At 51.2% G+C, this 17,912-nt stretch overlaps 1 protein-coding gene across 1 annotated transcript in view; it reads left to right on the top strand.

Moving 5' to 3' along the window:
• SEMA4F (ssemaphorin 4F) overlaps positions 1 to 17,912 on the top strand; it is a 268,518-nt gene that overhangs the window by 144,626 nt on the left and 105,980 nt on the right. The window contains exons 6-7 of the mRNA XM_078678828.1: positions 9,745 to 9,838; positions 16,522 to 16,641. Of these exons, the coding sequence (XP_078534954.1) occupies positions 9,745 to 9,838; positions 16,522 to 16,641 (214 nt within the window). The remainder of the gene's footprint in view (positions 1 to 9,744; positions 9,839 to 16,521; positions 16,642 to 17,912) is intronic.

Here is a 17,912-nt window from a genome sequence, read left to right as displayed (position 1 = left end):
TCAGCTCCTGGGGTTGCTCCCCCCCCTTCATAGAAGCACCCTCAGCTCCTGTGGTTGCTCTCCCCCCCCCTTCATACAAGCACCCTCAGCTCCTGGGGTTGCTCCCCCCCCTTCATGCAAGCACCCTCAGCTCCTGGGGTTGCTCTCTTCCCCCCTCACACAAGCACCCTCAGCTCCTGGGGTTGCTCTCCCCCCTTCACACAAGCACCCTCCGCTCCTGGGGTTGCTCCCCCCCCTTCACACAAGCACCCTCAGCTCCTGGGGTTGCCCCCCCCCCTTCACACAAGCACCCTCCGCTCCTGGGGTTGCTCTCCCCCCCCCCTTCACACAAGCACCCTCAGCTCCTGGGGTTGCTCCCCCCCCCTTCACACAAGCACCCTCCGCTCCTGGGGTTGCTCTCCCCCCCCCCTTCACACAAGCACTATCCGCTCCTGGGGTTGCTCTCCCCCCCCCCTCACACAAGCACCCTCAGCTCCTGGGGTTGCTCTCTTCCCCCCCCCCTACACACACAAGCACCCTGCGCACCTGGGGTTGCTCTCCCCCCCCCTTCACACAAGCACCATCCGCTCCTGGGGTTGCTCTCCCCCCCCCCCCTCACACAAGCACCCTCAGCTCCTGGGGTTGCTCTCCCCCCCCCTTCACACAAGCACCATCCGCTCCTGGGGTTGCTCTCCCCCCCCCTTCACACAAGCACCATCCGCTCCTGGGGTTGCTCTCCCCCCCCCCCCCTCACACAAGCACCCTGCGCACCTGGGGTTGCTCTCCCCCCCCCCCCTTCATACAAGCACCCTCAGCTACTGGGGTTGCTCTCTCCCCCCCCCCCCTTTCATATACGCACCCTCAGCTCCTGGGGTTGCTCTCCCCCCCCCCCCCCCCCTCACACAAGCACCCTGCGCACCTGGGGTTGCTCTCCCCCCCCCCCCTCACACAAGCACCCTCAGCTCCTGGGGTTGCTCTCCCCCCTTCATACAAGCACCCTCAGCTCCTGGGGTTGCTCTCTCCCCCCCTTCATACAAGCACCCTCCGCTCCTGGGGTTGCTCCCCCCCCCTTCATACAAGCACCCTCAGCTCCTGGGGTTGCTCCCCCCCCCTTCATACAAGCACCCTCAGCTCCTGGGGTTGCTCCCCCCCCCCTTCATACAAGCACCCTCAGCTCCTGGGGTTGCTCTCCCCCCTCCCCCCCTCCACACAAGCACCCTCAGCTCCTGGGGTTGCTCTCCCCCCCCCCCCCCCTCACACAAGCACCCTCAGCTCCTGGGGTTGCTCTCTTCCCCCCTCACACAAGCACCCTCAGCTCCTGGGGTTGCTCTCCCCCCCCCCCTTCACACAAGCACCCTCCGCTCCTGGGGTTGCTCCCCCCCCCCTTCACACAAGCACCCTCAGCTCCTGGGGTTGCTCTCCCCCCCCCTTCACACAAGCACCCTCCGCTCCTGGGGTTGCTCTCCCCCCCCCTTCACACAAGCACCATCCGCTCCTGGGGTTGCTCTCCCCCCCCCCCCCCCCTACACACACAAGCACCCTCAGCTCCTGGGGTTGCTCTCTTCCCCCCCCTACACACACAAGCACCCTCAGCTCCTGGGGTTGCTCCCCCCCCTTCACACAAGCACCCTCAGCTCCTGGGGTTGCTCTCCCCCCCCCCTTCACACAAGCACCCTCCGCTCCTGGGGTTGCTCTCCCCCCTCCTTCACACAAGCACCCTCAGCTCCTGGGGTTGCTCTCCCCCCCCCCCCTCACACAAGCACCCTCAGCTCCTGGGGTTGCTCTCTTCCCCCCTCACACAAGCACCCTCAGCTCCTGGGGTTGCTCTCCCCCCCCCTTCACACAAGCACCCTCCGCTCCTGGGGTTGCTCCCCCCCCTTCACACAAGCACCCTCCGCTCCTGGGGTTGCTCTCCCCCCCCCCTCACACAAGCACCCTCAGCTCCTGGGGTTGCTCCCCCCCCCCTTCACACAAGCACCCTCCGCTCCTGGGGTTGCTCCCCCCCCTTCACACAAGCACCCTCAGCTCCTGGGGTTGCTCCCCCCCCCTTCACACAAGCACCCTCCGCTCCTGGGGTTGCTCTCCCCCCCCCTTCACACAAGCACCCTCCGCTCCTGGGGTTGCTCCCCCCCCTTCACACAAGCACCCTCAGCTCCTGGGGTTGCTCCCCCCCCTTCACACAAGCACCCTCCGCTCCTGGGGTTGCTCCCCCCCCTTCACACAAGCACCCTCAGCTCCTGGGGTTGCTCCCCCCCCCTTCACACAAGCACCCTCCGCTCCTGGGGTTGCTCTCCCCCCCCCCCTTCACACAAGCACCATCCGCTCCTGGGGTTGCTCTCCCCCCCCCCCCCTCACACAAGCACCCTCAGCTCCTGGGGTTCCTCTCCCCCCCCTCACACAAGCACCCTGCGCACCTGGGGTTGCTCTTCCCCCCCCCTCACACAAGCACCCTCAGCTCCTGGGGTTGCTCTCCCCCCCCCCCCCTCACACAAGCACCCTGCGCACCTGGGGTTGCTCTCCCCCCCCCTTCATACAAGCACCCTCAGCTACTGGGGTTGCTCTCTCCCCCCCCCCCTTTCATATACGCACCCTCCGCTCCTGGGGTTGCTCTCTCCCCCCCTTCGGTCAAACACCCTCAGCTCCCGGGGTTGCTCCCCCCCCTTCATACAAGCACCCTCAGCTCCTGGGGTTGCTCTCCCCCCCCCTCACATAAGCACCCTCCACTCCTGGGGTTGCTCTCTCCCCCCCCTTCGGTCAAACACCCTGGGCTCCTGGGGTTGCTCCCCCCCCCCTTCATACAAGCACCCTCAGCTCCTGGGGTTGCTCTCCCCCCCCCTCACACAAGCACCCTCAGCTCCTGGGGTTGCTCCCCCCCCCCCTCACACAAGCACCCTCAGCTCCTGGGGTTCCTCTTCCCCCCCCCCCCCCTCACACAAGCACCCTCAGCTCCTGGGGTTGCGCTCCCCCCTCCCCTTCATACAAGCACCCTGCTCTTCAGGTGTTGCTCTCCCCCCTTCGCTCAAGCACCCTGCTCTTCAGGTGTTGCTCACCCCCTTCGCTCAAGCACCCTGCGCTCCTGGGGTTGCGCTCCGCACTCTTATTCCTATACCTACTGCTCACAGTTGCTCTCTTTTTTTTTTTTTTAACAAAAAAAATGCCTAAAACCTATGTTGCTCCCTCACTCCCTTTTAAAATAAAATTTTACAAATCTTTTTGGGAAGATTGGCTTTGCCAATACTGTTGCTGTTGCCATGTGCAGACTCCCATGGCGCTCCACTGCATGGCTAGAGGCTCTTTGTATGCTGGTTGTCATCGGGCATGTTTGAGCAGCATGGGAGGCCCCCTTAGCAGCCCCCTCCCTCCCAGCCTTCCTTCTGGCCGTGGGTGTGATCAATCCAGTCCTGATTGAGGTTTTGCACACCGCTCTCACTAACGCCAAGGTTCCTGCAAAAGTAGAGCAAGCAGCAGTGATAGGAATCCTGGAGAAATCGTTGGCTGACCCGGCCAACCTTACCAACTTTAGACCAATCCCTGCCGGCTCTAACATTCTGGAGAAGACGTAGCACCCGATTGCCTGGATATTTGGAGCATTTCAGTCTGTTTCATGCATCTCAATCCGGCTTCCGGCCAAGAGCCAGTACTGAAATAGCTCTGCTAGAAGTGTCTGAATCCATCAAGACCTTATTGGATCACCACCGGCTTGATCTTGTTATATCACCGCCTTGATCTTGTTAGAAGGATGACACCGTCTCTCATCAGACACTCATACACTGACCTTCGGACGTCCGTCAGTGACCTAGCTCTGAAGTGGTTCCACCCATTCCTTTCTGATGGGAGATAAACTATAGCCCTAGAAACACTTAACCAAGGGGTACCGCAGGGCTCCTTGCTAAGCCCAACTCTTTTATACGTGTGTTTTTCCCCGGTATCGCCTGTCGTTGAATCCTGTGGGATGCAGCTGACCTCTTACGCTGGAGATTCTCAGCTTATCCCTCCATTAAGAAGAAAACAAACTAAAAAGAGTACTACAGTTTGGCCACTCTACAGAAGACTTGTCCAAATGGCCAGAAGAGCTGCTCCCGAGCCCACAACACCAGCCAAAACAAGTATTCGCGTAGCCACTAGGTCTCGCCTTTGGGACCTTATAAAGGTTTAGCCATGCAGCACATTATCCTGGGTGATGTCACCAGGGATTGAGGAGCCATACAATTACTGCACACTGGGCCATGCAGTCTGGTGGAGGGATAGATGCTTGCCTCAGGAAACATGTATGGACACATTCCAAGGCTTTTAAATGCACAGACAAAAAGGCAAGTGCCTCGATGCAAGGGCACAGCACTATAACATTCTGTGTCTGACTGCATCACTAGAGCATTGAACAGCGTATGAAAAGAAAGCAGTGAAGTACTTTCCAAGAGCGGAGACGTCGCATCCCTCCCCCCCTGGCCTCTATTCACCAGGCGCTCTTCTCCAGAGTTTTCCATTGAAAACACTGCTCGCACCATCCGTTTAACAGCAAGCTCCCGGCCCCGTCCTCCGTTCCAGCCCCATGGGTATGGGAGTACTGGACAAACCAACAAAACACAATGTTCCCATTTGTCATGTAGAGGGGAAATAATGAATAAACAGAGACTGCGTCTGCATCACTTAATCTCTGCGCATCTAAAACAACAAAATGAAGCTGACCTCGTGTAATGTAACTGCCGCTTTTGTAAAGCGCTTCAATACCTTTGGGTCAGTCAAGTTTGTGCTTAATTAAAATGCCCCCTAAAATTAAAGTGATATTTTGTAATGTAACTAGCGCTCATGTAAAGCTCTCCAACACCTTCAGTTCGCTCGAATTCACATCGTATAAAGAAGCGTCAGAGAAAATCCGACGAGAGTTGCCCAAGCTTTGCCCTTAACTTTGCTGCAAGGTTGGGCTGCTGAAAGTCGGTGACCGAGGCTCGCTAAAGCAACAAACAGCGAACCGGGAGGGTTTAGGAGACATCCTTGCACTTTGAAGTCAGAGAAAATTAAAGAATTAAACACGCGCTCTTGAAAACAGCGTCTGACATTTCATCAGTATTTGGACGGGGAGATCAAATAACGGGCGCCGAAGCTGAACCTCTGAAGATGGACAAACAGTGACACAAGCAGGAAACAAAAAACGAGTCCCCAAAATGAACACAGAAGCATACTGTTAACAGTAATTGGGCAGTGCTCTGTGGGAGGAAACCAAACGCAGAAATGAGGGACGAAGAGGAAAGATTACCATAAGCGAGCAAGCATTTTTAAACCGCAATCAAAGTGAGAAATTAAAAGGCAATGGACGGGCTGTAAGCCCCCAGAGTGAATACAGCATGTCTCAAAGAGACAGCGCGTGCACTGCCTAGGCTCGACCTAAACGTAGGAGCACATTTGTGAGCAAACTATCTTCTTGCCTCCAAATAGCGGTATCAGGCCCTTGTTTTTCTCAACTGCAAGCCTTGGACAAAATATTGGACTATTTGCTCATTTAAACCGGAAAAGCCATTGTGCATAGAACAATTAGTTGAAGAATTGATTATGCCAACCTCTTCTGTTTAGGAGTGATTTATTGGCTGTCAAAAGGGCGAACAAAGCAAACACAAGGAGATGATGGACGTAGCTCTCCTTATGTTTGCCCTTAGTTGGCAGTGTATGCCCAGACGTGGGTCCCGTGCTCACTTTGCCACTAGATTCAAGATAGCCTGGCTGATGAGGGGTATTACCCAGAAACCGGTCCCAGAATGCTTGTTTCCGGTTCAGGGAAGACCTGGCTTAGCAGTTCGGGCTCAACAGTTCCCATGAGGCACAGGGTCAGACTAATTTGCATATAGCTGTGTCTGAACTGGGGTGGCGGAGTGAGCTAAAGAACAGTGATGGATTCAACCCAGGTCTGTGACTGGGGGTGAGTGTCTGAAAAGTTTCAGCGCTCCGTCCATCATCTCCTTGTGTTTGATCAAAATACCACATACACACAGATTCCTGTTTCTAGATTCACAGTATATCCAAAGACCACATAGATTCCCAACGAGAGGAAACAGAGGTTTATCCTTCAAGAGCGCCTCCTCAGGGGGCATTGGCTTCTTCCACACTGTGTTGTAAAGGGCAGTGGAAGCAGATGGTGTTCATTTTGAGGAGGAACAGTGTTTTCTAGTTTCTTACTAGTGCCTTTGAGTTCATTACAAACTAAGAGCCAATGTGTGCCAATGTTACAGAATGTACTGAGATCAAATAGAAGAGAAGTGCTCTTAAAAGCCCAACACCTAGGGCAGGTATGCCTAGGTCAGTTGCACAGAGGGCAGGAACAGCTAGGGCAGGTAGACCTAGGGCGGGTACACATAGGGTGACAATAATACAAACCTTCATCATAACATCCTGTCTCCTTTAAACAGCAGTTGGAGAAACATTCTCCAACTATTCAACCCCTAGAAATGACTCCTATGCGTTCATTGGCTGATATGACTCCTAAGCGTTCATTGGCTATTGTGACTTTGAAGCATTATTTGGCTGTTATGACTCGGATGCGTTCATTGGCTGTTATGACTCAAAATCTTTCAATTGGCTATGACTCTATGGTGTTCATTGGCTGTTCTCAGCAGATCTGGATCGCGGAAGGATGTAGCCTGGAAGGAACTGCGGCCACAGCAGTATCATTATCCTTGTGTTTAGCCTCTTTGCTCACCTCAGTACACCCAGTGCACAGGAGTTACCTCCAGTTTGTATGGGTGGGGAGGGGGTATACATTATGAATTGGCTGCCCATACCTAGGCGCAAGGCTAGTAAAGGGGGATTATTTTCTGCACTGATCTTCTAGACCAGGCAGGATTCACCATCTACATGGAGAACTGCCTTCTCTTCCCACGAAGGACGAGAGGTTCTTCAGAGCGGAATATGGAGGAGGCGGTGGGAATTTCAACTCCTAAGAGCATACGAGCCTGTTGACACCTACCTCTTACTCTTTCTGTTTACAGCTACCTCCTATTCTTTCTGTTTACACCTACCTCTTATTCTTTCTGTTTACACCTACCTCTTATTCTTTCTGTTTACACCTACCTCTTATTCTCTCTATTTACACCTACCTCTTATTCTCTCTGTTTACACCTACCTCTTATTCTCTCTGTTTACACCTACCTCTTATTCTGTCCTACCTCTTATTCTGTTTACATCTACCTTTTATTCTCTCTGTTTACACCTACCTCTTATTCGGTCTGTTTACACCTACCTCTTGTTCGGTCTGTTTGCACCTACCTCTTGTTCGGTCTGTTTGCACCTACCTCTTGTTCGTTCTGTTTGCACCTACCTCTTGTTCGTTCTGTTTGCACCTACCTCTTGTTCGGTCTGTTTACACCTACCTCTTGTTCGTTCTGTTTACACCTACCTCTTGTTCGGTCTGTTTACACCTACCTCTTGTTCGGTCTGTTTACACCTACCTCTTGTTCGGTCTGTTTACACCTACCTCTTGTTCGGTCTGTTTACACCTACCTCTTGTTCGGTCTGTTTACACCTACCTCTTGTTCGGTCTGTTTACACCTACCTCTTGTTCGGTCTGTTTACACCTACCTCTTGTTCGGTCTGTTTACACCTACCTCTTGTTCGGTCTGTTTACACCTACCTCTTGTTCGGTCTGTTTACACCTACCTCTTGTTCGGTCTGTTTACACCTACCTCTTGTTCGGTCTGTTTACACCTACCTCTTGTTCGGTCTGTTTACACCTACCTCTTGTTTGGTCTGTTTACACCTACCTCTTGTTCTGTCTATATGAAAGAAGCAGTTAGTTATAGATTGCTTACCTTAGAATTGCCCCCAGGCGTCAGACTGGATCCGGAAAGTTTTTCGTCAGCAGTACCCCTGCGCGTCGAAAAGGTGGCATCCGTCGCCTCCGTCATTGGTGTCGTGGTCGCCGGGATTACCTTGCCGTAGCTACCTCTCGCCCTGATGTCCGTTCTGTATATGACTTTCCAAGCAAGAAGTCCGCATCAGTGAGCATCGGAGCACCATTTGTAGGAGAGTTTCTGCTACGAGACCCACAATACACTATTTGGAACACCGACACACTGATAAGGATTTGGTGTGGACCATCATCGAAAAGGTGAAGGGTGGTCTTGATCTACCCAGAAGACTCCTACTAAAAGAACAGAGATGGAAGTATACCCTCAAAACCCACAAACCAGGTCTAAATGACTCTATTCAGTGGTGCCAACTAGGCCGGATATAATTCCATATTATGATATTTATCTTATTTTATCCGGTCAGACCGCCAGTACAGATCAGCACACTGTGTGGGGCCAATTTTGAAAACTAGGATGGCAGATCCTGCGAGTGATCTTGCTTACGAGACCAGGACCTCCACTAATCGTTCATCTTTAGAGCCTTACTTTTAAACACCTATGACGGGTAAAAAACAAACAATCCTCTGTGTTTGCAGGAATCCTTACAACTGAGGGAGGCTGAATGACTCTTATTGATGACTTATGTATATATATTTTCCAGCCTCGTGCTATTTCCTCGGTCTTCTCTTCCTTTAAGAGAGACTTCGGTCGAGCTCACCGGTCGGTACTCACGCCGGGAGCTGCAGAATCCAGTCGGTGTCGCCGCGGGGCAGGATCCTTGACTAAGTAAGCGTCAGAATAGATAGAGATGGGAAAAAGGTTTCCAGTAAGCCTACGTCAATGGGCTTCTTGTGAACCGATATAACAACATCTACATTAACTCTATCCCCATCATGAGAAGTGTGTTGTCCATCTGCAATGGGTAAGAGTCACAGCCCTCTACTTTACCCTAACATTCACTATGGGCTTGAATTTTAATCTACACAACGGGGTGCCCGAAGCCTCACTATCTAAGCACCTTACTTAGTGTGGCGAGATGCTGTTTTTATTTGGTTAGATGATGCAATTGACTTAATTTTCTATGGTAAGGAATCTATAACTAACCTATGTTTCTTACAGATATATCGTTACTGAAGGTAAGTATCTTGTTCGTTTACATCTACGTCTTCTGTCTCTTTACACTTCCTGTTTAATAAAGCAGCTGGTCACTCTTTATCTCTTCTTCATTCTTTTTAAACCTTCTTTCTTGTCCTCTCCTGACGTCGGTCAGGGAGACCAACAGAGATCGAGTAAGTGAGAAGAACAGAAAGAGAGAGAGAAAGAACTAGAGAGTGTGTGGCTTAATGGCTTCAGCGGACGACTTTAAGGCTGAGGAACCAGCCTCAAGTCTGGCTGGAAGCTCAATCGAACTGTGATTCTGGGCAAATCACTTCATCTACCCGTGCCTACAATCAATGTTTCCATCTGTAATGCTACTTGTGATCATGTAAAACGCTCTGATACCTTCGAGTCGAGTTCACGCTATATCCAACTGCAAAAAAAACAAGCATTAAAAATGCAATAGGTCTCGCCATTCATTAACCCGTTGCGTGCTGGCGTCGGCCAACGGCCGTCGCACGCACTACCTTCGGAGTGCTGCGCACGTCCGTTGGCTGACGCGGCCCCACCCGCGCACGGAAACCTCTACACTGCAGCGGATTCTACGCCGAGCTAAAGGGGTTAAGTTCAAGCAATTGCTTTGCTATACAATACCATTAACAAAGCAAATGGCTTTAACTTAATCAAAGGCGAGACCTATTGCATTTTCAATGCTAGTTTGTCTTTCTCTTCATGTTTCACATGATTATGATTCCTGTTTTTTGACTCCCCATGCCGGTTTCATTCTCCTAGCTGGCTCTTGATGGAAGGCACCCCTGTCTTTCTCTTTCAGGATATCCAGCAGTTTGCCGCAGTTCACCACCAGGAGAGCGGTCGTGGGAAGTGCCCCTTCGAGCCTGCGCAGCAGTCGACCGCAGTCATGGCGGGTATGTGCCTCTCTGCCCCGGTCCGGGGCTGGTTTTCACCTTAACCGCTTCTTCCTGACTTTGGGGCGCCTCTCTGCATACGGTCAGTCTTGGCGCTAAGCTAAACAACAACCATGGTGCAAAGAAGTTGTTCTTTAACATTTGTAAAACTCAGACCATCTTCATTGGTTGCAATACTTGGAACTTTATGTGACACGTGGATGGTGCAGCCCTGGGTGAGTGCTGTAGGTTTAGACTTCGCCTGAGTGCGAGTTAGTAAGACAAATGCTGTGAAAGTTATTTATGAAGTTTGGAATGGAATTTGATTCTAATGCAGCAATAAGACAAAAAAAGTATCTTTTTAGCACCTAAACATCTGTTAATCTACTTTCCTGTAACTTGGATAAGAATGATGTCCTGGATAAAGGCTCCTTGAAATCTTTGTATATACACAAGGAGAGTGCAGGGGTGGTTTTTAAACCTCTAGGCTTGCGCTATCGAAATATCTTATGTTGTTAAGTTTGGAGTAATATTTAAGCAACACAAATCTAGAAAGTCCATTGTGTAAAAATTCAGTTGTAAGAAGGGAACACAGAATTAATATATATTTTTGTTATCATTGTGCTCTGCTGTATTGCATCAAAGAAAGACGCATTTAAAGGACGGTTTAATATGTCTTCTATTAGGAGAGCCTTTGAATAGATTCCAGGATCTTTTTACGTTAGTCGGTGACCTGTCCCTTGCTCTTTGGAATGTTGTTTGATGGTTTATTTAAGAAGGAACGCCTATATATGAAAATGCATTTTTGTTTGAATTTTAAGAACTGTGGTTAGTGTGCTGTATGTTTAATAGGGCCATTGACCCTAGCTAAACGTGTTAGTGGCATGTGTGGCTGTAGATTCACATGCTCTGCATACTCTGCCATCTAGGGTTGGGCTCGGACGTGTGCAGCTTGTCTTTTTTTAGTCCCGAGGTTAGGTGATGACTCCTGTTAGTGGATATGCTCATGGGCATCGACTCCATTGTTAGATCGTGTTTTTTCTCCACTGTCGGTATCGGACGTATCGCAGCGAGCTCTGGGTCGACTCCTTCTGATGTTGCCTTCAGGCCCATTCAGACCCACTCCATTCTTGGGTATTGTATCTTCGTTGTGTTTCCTCTTCCCTCTCGAATCATCAGGCTCCATCCGGTTCGACTTACGAGACTCCTTCGATGATCCGCTCGGGGTATCACCCTTTTGGGGCTGTTTCCGAACAGTTTGGTCCACAACAATGTCTTGTGAGCGATAGTAAGAACTCCATTTCGAAACTGCCCAAAGTGTTGCATTAAGTTTCCAAGGAACAACCTACACGAGATGTGCATTCTGCGTCTGTCTCTCAACCACAACAACACCTCCTGCAAAGCTTGTCTTGCCTATCGCAGCAAGAAAACCGTCCGGTATCGTCGATCGACTCCTCGTTTCTACATTGATGGTGCACAGGCAAAGTGACTGCACTCCAGACCTCTTCTGCAAATAAGATGTCGAAAGCAACCCCCAACTAGGAACCGCTGTCGAGGAAGCTCAAGGCTACTCCTGCAAGGACTCCGGATCTGACGCGGAGGTCGATGTTCCACTGTCTTCTCCAGAACAAAGATCGAAAGTGGCTCCCTCCCTCCAGTGCCACCATGGCATCAACCAGAGGCTGAGCACTGCCCACAAGAGAGTCCGCATTGAGCCACGAAGCCCGACACCAGGCTTCCCGTCCATCTCTGCCTCAAGGACATGGTTGGCACTGTTTGTACGCAAGTCAGCCAATGGCGCAGAAGCAAATACTGAAGCTGCACCACACTGCACGGATGTCGAAAATCTCGACCGACGCCGCTTCGGTCTAGAAAAAATTAGGTCACGGACACTGTGAAGGACATGGGATCTTTGCAAACACCAACCGCTCGCAGGCCTCAATACTGTGGAGGCTCCAAAACTGTCTGTACCAAGGCCTCCACCTCGTTTCAGAGGCTAAAACCCCAGCGGGCCTCTCTCTCCATGGCTTCTTCAAGGGGGCTAATGGGATAAAACTCCAAAGGCAGAGGTAAAGGTGGTGCCCCCCTCCCCCACTAAAGAATGATTCTCCCCCTCCACATCAACCACATTACACCTATCGGAGGTGGCTTCAGCATGTTCTTCCATGCTGGGAGAAAATAACTTCAGATCGGTGGGTCCTCAACATCATACACAGCGGTTTCTGCTTGAAGCTCACTGCCACTGCACCAAACAAACCACCCTGCAAACACTCCCTCAGCCCTCAACACCGCCTCCTTCAAAAGAGAGTAGTTACGCTTTTCCAAAAGGGAGCTCAAGAACCTGTACCGTTCCACCAGCAAGGCAAAGGTGCATACTCTGCCTACTTATTCATTCCCAAGAGAGGAGTCTCTCACGCCTGTACTCGGCCTCATACCCCACAACGAGTACATCCTGGCTGAACACTTTTACATGGTCACACTCCAGGATGTCCTCCCACTGCTACAAGGCGACTTCATGACCTCATGGTTGCTTGCTTTCACTATGCTCACCACCGGTTCCTCTAGTTCGTGGTAAGTGTGCAGAATTTTCAGTTCATAGTGCTGGTCTTTGGGGTCACCACGCCCCTAGGGTGTTCACCAAATGTCTTGAAGTGGTAGCCGCACACCACAGGCGCACGAACATCCAGGTTTTTCCTTACATAGGTGACTAGCTGATGAAGAGCACAACCCAACAACAATATTTAGCTCATACCATAGACCTCCTTCGCAGTCTCGAGGTCACCACCAAAACCACAAAATCCCCTTCTCCAGCCCTGCTAAATTCCAGCATTTTTTGCGGGCGGGCCTCAACTCTGTGGTAGGGAAGGCCTTCCCCAGTCCAGCAAGGGTTCAAGCCTATCAAGAGTTTCTTTCTTTTTCAGCCAGATCAGTAGCCCGACAGTCATACATCTCTTTGCCGTGATGGCCTCTTGCATTGCCAGTTTCCCGCTCCAGTTACACATGCATCCGTTGCAAGAGTGCGTTGCCGCTCAATGGTCTCAAACGTACGGTCACTGGAAGGATCTTGTGTTCATCTGAGGCTGTACTCCTCGTCGTATGCAGTGATGGAACACCTGCAACCTGTTGTGGGGATGGCCCTTTCTCAACCCAGTTCCGAAAGTGACCATCACCATGGACGCATCCCTTCCTGGGAGGGGGGTGCACTTGATAAATCGCACTGCCTACCAAGAGGGTCTCCACCTCAAGCTGTTAGCCATCGAGCTAGCTCTTGTAGCCTTCCTCTGTCACATTCGCAAGAAGGCGGTCCTCACTTGCACCAGCAGCATGACCGCCATGTGCTATCTCCAGAAACCGTGTAGTACTCACTCACCCCAGTTGTCAGTGCTGGCTCAGATCATTTGTCGATGAGCACTCCTCCACAGAGTCCATCTAATGGCAGAGTTTGTTTCCGGTCCAGGGAGGACCTGGCCTGGCAGTTCTGGCTGGACTCTTCCCATGAGGCACAGGGTCAAGACTCTTTGCTTATGGCTGGGTCCAAACTGGAATGGCATGGTGAGCAAAAAACGATGGATTTAGGCCCAGATCTCTGTACTGGGGTGAATGTATGACATTGTTCTGCATTCTGTCCATCAATTGTTCTTTTTGCATCTCCAAAAACCGGTCAGTACTCAGTCACCTCATTTGTCCGTGCTGGCTCAGATCATTTGTCGAGGGGTACTCCACCACAGAGTCCATCTAATGGCAGCATACCTTCCAGGAGTGTCCCAACAACTTTGCAGAGCTGCCCAGCAGGATGCAGCAACAAGTCTGGGAGTGGGAACTCCACTCTCCAGTCCTGCTCCCGTACTTCCACCATTGGGAGTTCTCCAGAATAGATCTCTTCACCACCGCCAAAAACCTGAAATGCCCAGGCTTTGCCTCCAAGTATCCACACCCACAGTCCCACACCCACAGTCCCAGGGCAACACACTATGGATGAACAGCGACATTTGCCTATGCTTTTCCCCTTCTTCAACTCCTTCCGTTCAAGGTCCAGAGACTCCTACCCCCATCCTGGTGGCTCCCACTTGGGCTTGCCAGTCCGTGTTCACCACCCTCCTCCACCTCTCTGTAGTCCCACATGAGATGTTGCCCAACTGGCCGCCAGACCTCCTTACATGGAACCAAGGAATGTCTGGCACCCAGACCCCAAGCAGCTCAATCTTGCAGTTTGGCCTCTGAGGACCTAGGGTTTGGATACCTTGACCTTCCTCTGGAATGCCTGATCATCCTCAAGGAGGTACGCAGGCCCACTACTCGAGCGTGCTACGTGTCCAAATGGAAACAGTTTGTGTGCTACTGTCTCTCGAGGAAGATTGATCTGTTCTATGCAGCCGTGCAGGACATAGTCTGCTATCTGCCTCACATTCAACACTCAGGGCTCGCCCTCACTTCTATCAGGCGTCACTTAGCTGCAATGGCCGCCTGCCTTAAAAGAGGGAGCACACCTCAGTGTTCAAAGTTCTTGTCATTGAACATCTCATGGAGTGACTCAAACAAGTCACCCCAAATAGAATCCTGCTGGCTTCAGTGTGCAACCAGAATGTTGTCCTTCCCAGACTCCTGGGCTCTTTATTCGAGCAGCTACACTTTTGTCTCTTGCATTTCCTGTCATGGAAGGGAGCTTTTCTAGTAGCCATCACTTACCTCAGATACGTCACTGAGCTTCTAGTTCTAATCCTAGAAGAGCCATTCTTCCAAGTCCCTACGGATAGGGTGGTCTTTTGAACCAACCCCGAGTTCCTCCCCAGTGTGGTCTCCTCTCTCCACTTTAACCAAACCATAGAACTGCCACTGTTCTTCCCTCAGTGGCAGAGAGGGCTCTCGGTACTCTCCATGTCCAAAGAGCCCAATGTGGTCTGTGTGGACAAGACAAAGACATTTTGTAAGACACAACCGCTTTTTGTCTCCTTCTGCAAGCCACACACCAGGGCCATACTCTCGCCTAAGCAGGTGGTTGGTTAAATGTATTCAAACCTCTTGTGCCAAAGTCACACCGCGTTTGCCGTTTCTTCCTGAGGGCCCCCAGTGCTGGGACACCACTTCAGAGGTAGCTTTGTGCTTTACAAGTACTGGTATTTCATTTACCTGTAAAAAAGGGCCTCTATGGCCGTTATAGGATTTATCCTGCTTAGCTGACCTCTGCAAGGCAGCTACATGGCCTACGCACATCTGCAAGGTGGCTACATGGCCTACGCAACACACTTTTACTAAACACTGTTGTGCGGATGTTGTTTTAAGCCAACATTGGTCGGGCTGTACCGCAGGGACAGGCCTCTGCAACATCCTCTGGCTAGCCACAGCTTAGGGGAGAACTGCTTTACGGTTGACGCAAACGCCGTGAAGGAACCGCTTGGATCGCTGACCGGCGATGTCTGACCACATTTAGTGGGTCGACTGTTCTCACCCGAATAAACAGGAGTTCGGCCGCCATTGTTACTCGCCAACTTTGCCGTTTTCCACGATGATTCGTCCTGGGAACCCTGTATAACCAACAGGTCCCCTGGTGCGGAATTCTTCAAACTTACCACAGGCACTGAGGGAAGCCGAGTAGAATAATAAAATTCAGGTCCCTGACCACAGATATCGTACCACTGCCCAAACCTCCTGAGACGCCCATTCCATCAGACTTTTGATTCAGTCCCTGGGCGGATAGATGCAACGTGCCGGTTCTTCCCGATCACGGCCGTGATTCCCTCACACTCAGCACTCCTAATTGAGACAACCCTGTCCTGAAGATGGTCCACATTGGCTAAGGACCAAAACGTCGTCGACCCTCCAGCGCAAATTTCAGGCGCATAATATTGTGACCCCAATTGTATTTTGGAATTATAGACTGTATTATAGATTGTCACTGATTCTATGTCACTGTTGAGCTACTCACTGTAAATATTTCACCTTGCTCGCTTTGCGCCGTCCGTCGCTGCACACGCCTTCACTTGAGTTGCTACACCTCACTTGTACATACTGTGCACCAAGTTTTTCTTTGGGTTGTCACCCTGAAGTTTGGTTTATGTGCTGTATACAATTTTATGTGTCTAAAAAAATTCTTGCTCAAATACAAAATAACTAAAAATGTATTTTTCTAAAACTAGTTGAATAGGTGTCTCCTTTCAGTACTTTATGTAATGCTGATTGCATACTATGTAAATTGTCCTTATATTTACACTTCTGGGATACTGTCTTACCTTTTATTACGGATGACGCACAGCGTGGGTATCTACAGCTCCACATGCCATGAACAGGAACTGTTACTTACCCTGTAAGCATCTGTTCGTGGCATTCTGTGCTGTCGATTCACGCGTCCACCCTCCTCCCTGGAACCCTACGGCCGTTGCAGATTCCTTTATTCTATCTTTGCTTTTTTCTCGCATGGACATTGTCTTCTGTATCCCTACGCTCCATTCCTTCTTCCCCACTTTGAGGGAAAAACAATCTGACAGTGGTGTGGATGCCCGTTTGCATAACCACTAGTAGGAGTCGCCGCACCTTGTGACTAGAAAGACCTCTTGGAAGAGCCAGAAGCTGCACGCATCTGAGCCCAACACTAGATGGCAGGCGTGTGCACTGCTTGTGAATCTACAGCACTACATGCAACGGGGTAAGTAACATTTTCCTTTGTGTAAGTCAGAGGTAACGTGTCTGATTGTTCCTTCTTCCTCTAGATGGGATTCTCTACGCAGCCACCATGTACAACTTCTTGGGAACAGATCCCCTCATTTCAAGGACCACTGGAAACCCGGATGAGCGAATCCGCACAGATACCTCGGGGCAGTGGCTAAATGGTGAGGCGGCTGGGGACCCGTGCCGGCCAGTCTTGAAGGCTAGGGTGGGAGGCGAGCGTGTGAAGAGTGGATTGTTGTAATGAGACTTGCACAAAATGTACCTTGAAAACTTAGAATAAAGGCCATGTTTACGGAGCTTTCACCCGCTGATCACTGTCTGAAGACCGTGCGTACAGCCAGGTCTTCTGTGAGTGCCTCCTGTGTATCCCATAGCTCGAGCTATCATCTTCACCTCATGTCTGTGTACACTAGGGCCAAGCCTCCTCATAACAAGCTATCCCCTTCGTCTCCTGTCCATATAATGTACGGCCAAGCCTCCTCACAGTAAGCTTTCCTCTTCGTCCCCTGTCCCTATACTGTACGGCGAAGCTTCCCTCTTCGTTACCTGTCCCTATACTGTACGGCCAAGCCTCCTACGAGAAGCTTCCCTCTTCGTCTCCTGTCCCTATACTGTACGGCCAAGCCTCCTCATAACAAGCTTCCCTCTTCGTCTCCTGTCCCTATACTGTACGGCCAAGCCTCCTACAAGAAGCTTCCCTCTTCGTCTCCCGTCCCTATACGGCACGGCCAAGCCTCCTCACAATGAGCTTTCCTCTTCATCCCCTGTCCCTATAGTGTGCAGCCAAGCATCCTCACAACAAGCTTTCCTCTTCATCCCCTGTCCCTATACTGTACGGCCAAGCCTCCTCACAATAAGCTTTCCTCTTCATCCCCTGTCCCTATACTGTACGGCCAAGCATCCTCACAACAAGCTTTTCTCTTCGTCTCCTGTCCCTATACTCTACTGCGAAGCCTCCTCATAACAAGCTTTCCTCTTCGTCCCCTGTCCCTATTCTGTACGGCCAAGCCTCCTCATAGTGAGCTTTCCTCTTCGTCCCCTGTCCCTATACTGTACGGCCAAGCCTCCTCACAATGAGCTTTTCTCTTCGTCCCCTGTCCCTATACTGTGCAGCCAAGCCTCCTAACAACAAGCTTTCCTCTTCATCCCCTGTCCCTATACTGTACGGCCAAGCCTCCTCACAACAAGCTTTCTTCTTCGTCTCCTGTCCCTATACTGTGCAGCCAAGCCTCCTCACAACAAGCTTTCCTCTTCATCCCCTGTCCCTATACTGTGCAGCCAAGCCTCCTCACAACAAGCTTTCCTCTTCATCCCCTGTCCCTATACTGTACGGCCAAGCCTCCTCACAACAAGCTTTCCTCTTCGTCCCCTGTTCCTATACTGTGCAGCCAAGCCTCCTCACAACAAGCTTTCGTCTTAGTCTCCTGTCCCT

This window comes from Lissotriton helveticus, chromosome 2_2 (genome assembly GCF_964261635.1).
Source record: "Lissotriton helveticus chromosome 2_2, aLisHel1.1, whole genome shotgun sequence".
Lineage (NCBI taxonomy): Eukaryota > Metazoa > Chordata > Amphibia > Caudata > Salamandridae > Lissotriton > Lissotriton helveticus.
Note: the sequence above shows the minus strand (reverse complement) of the source record. Positions and strands in the feature narration are given on the sequence as shown.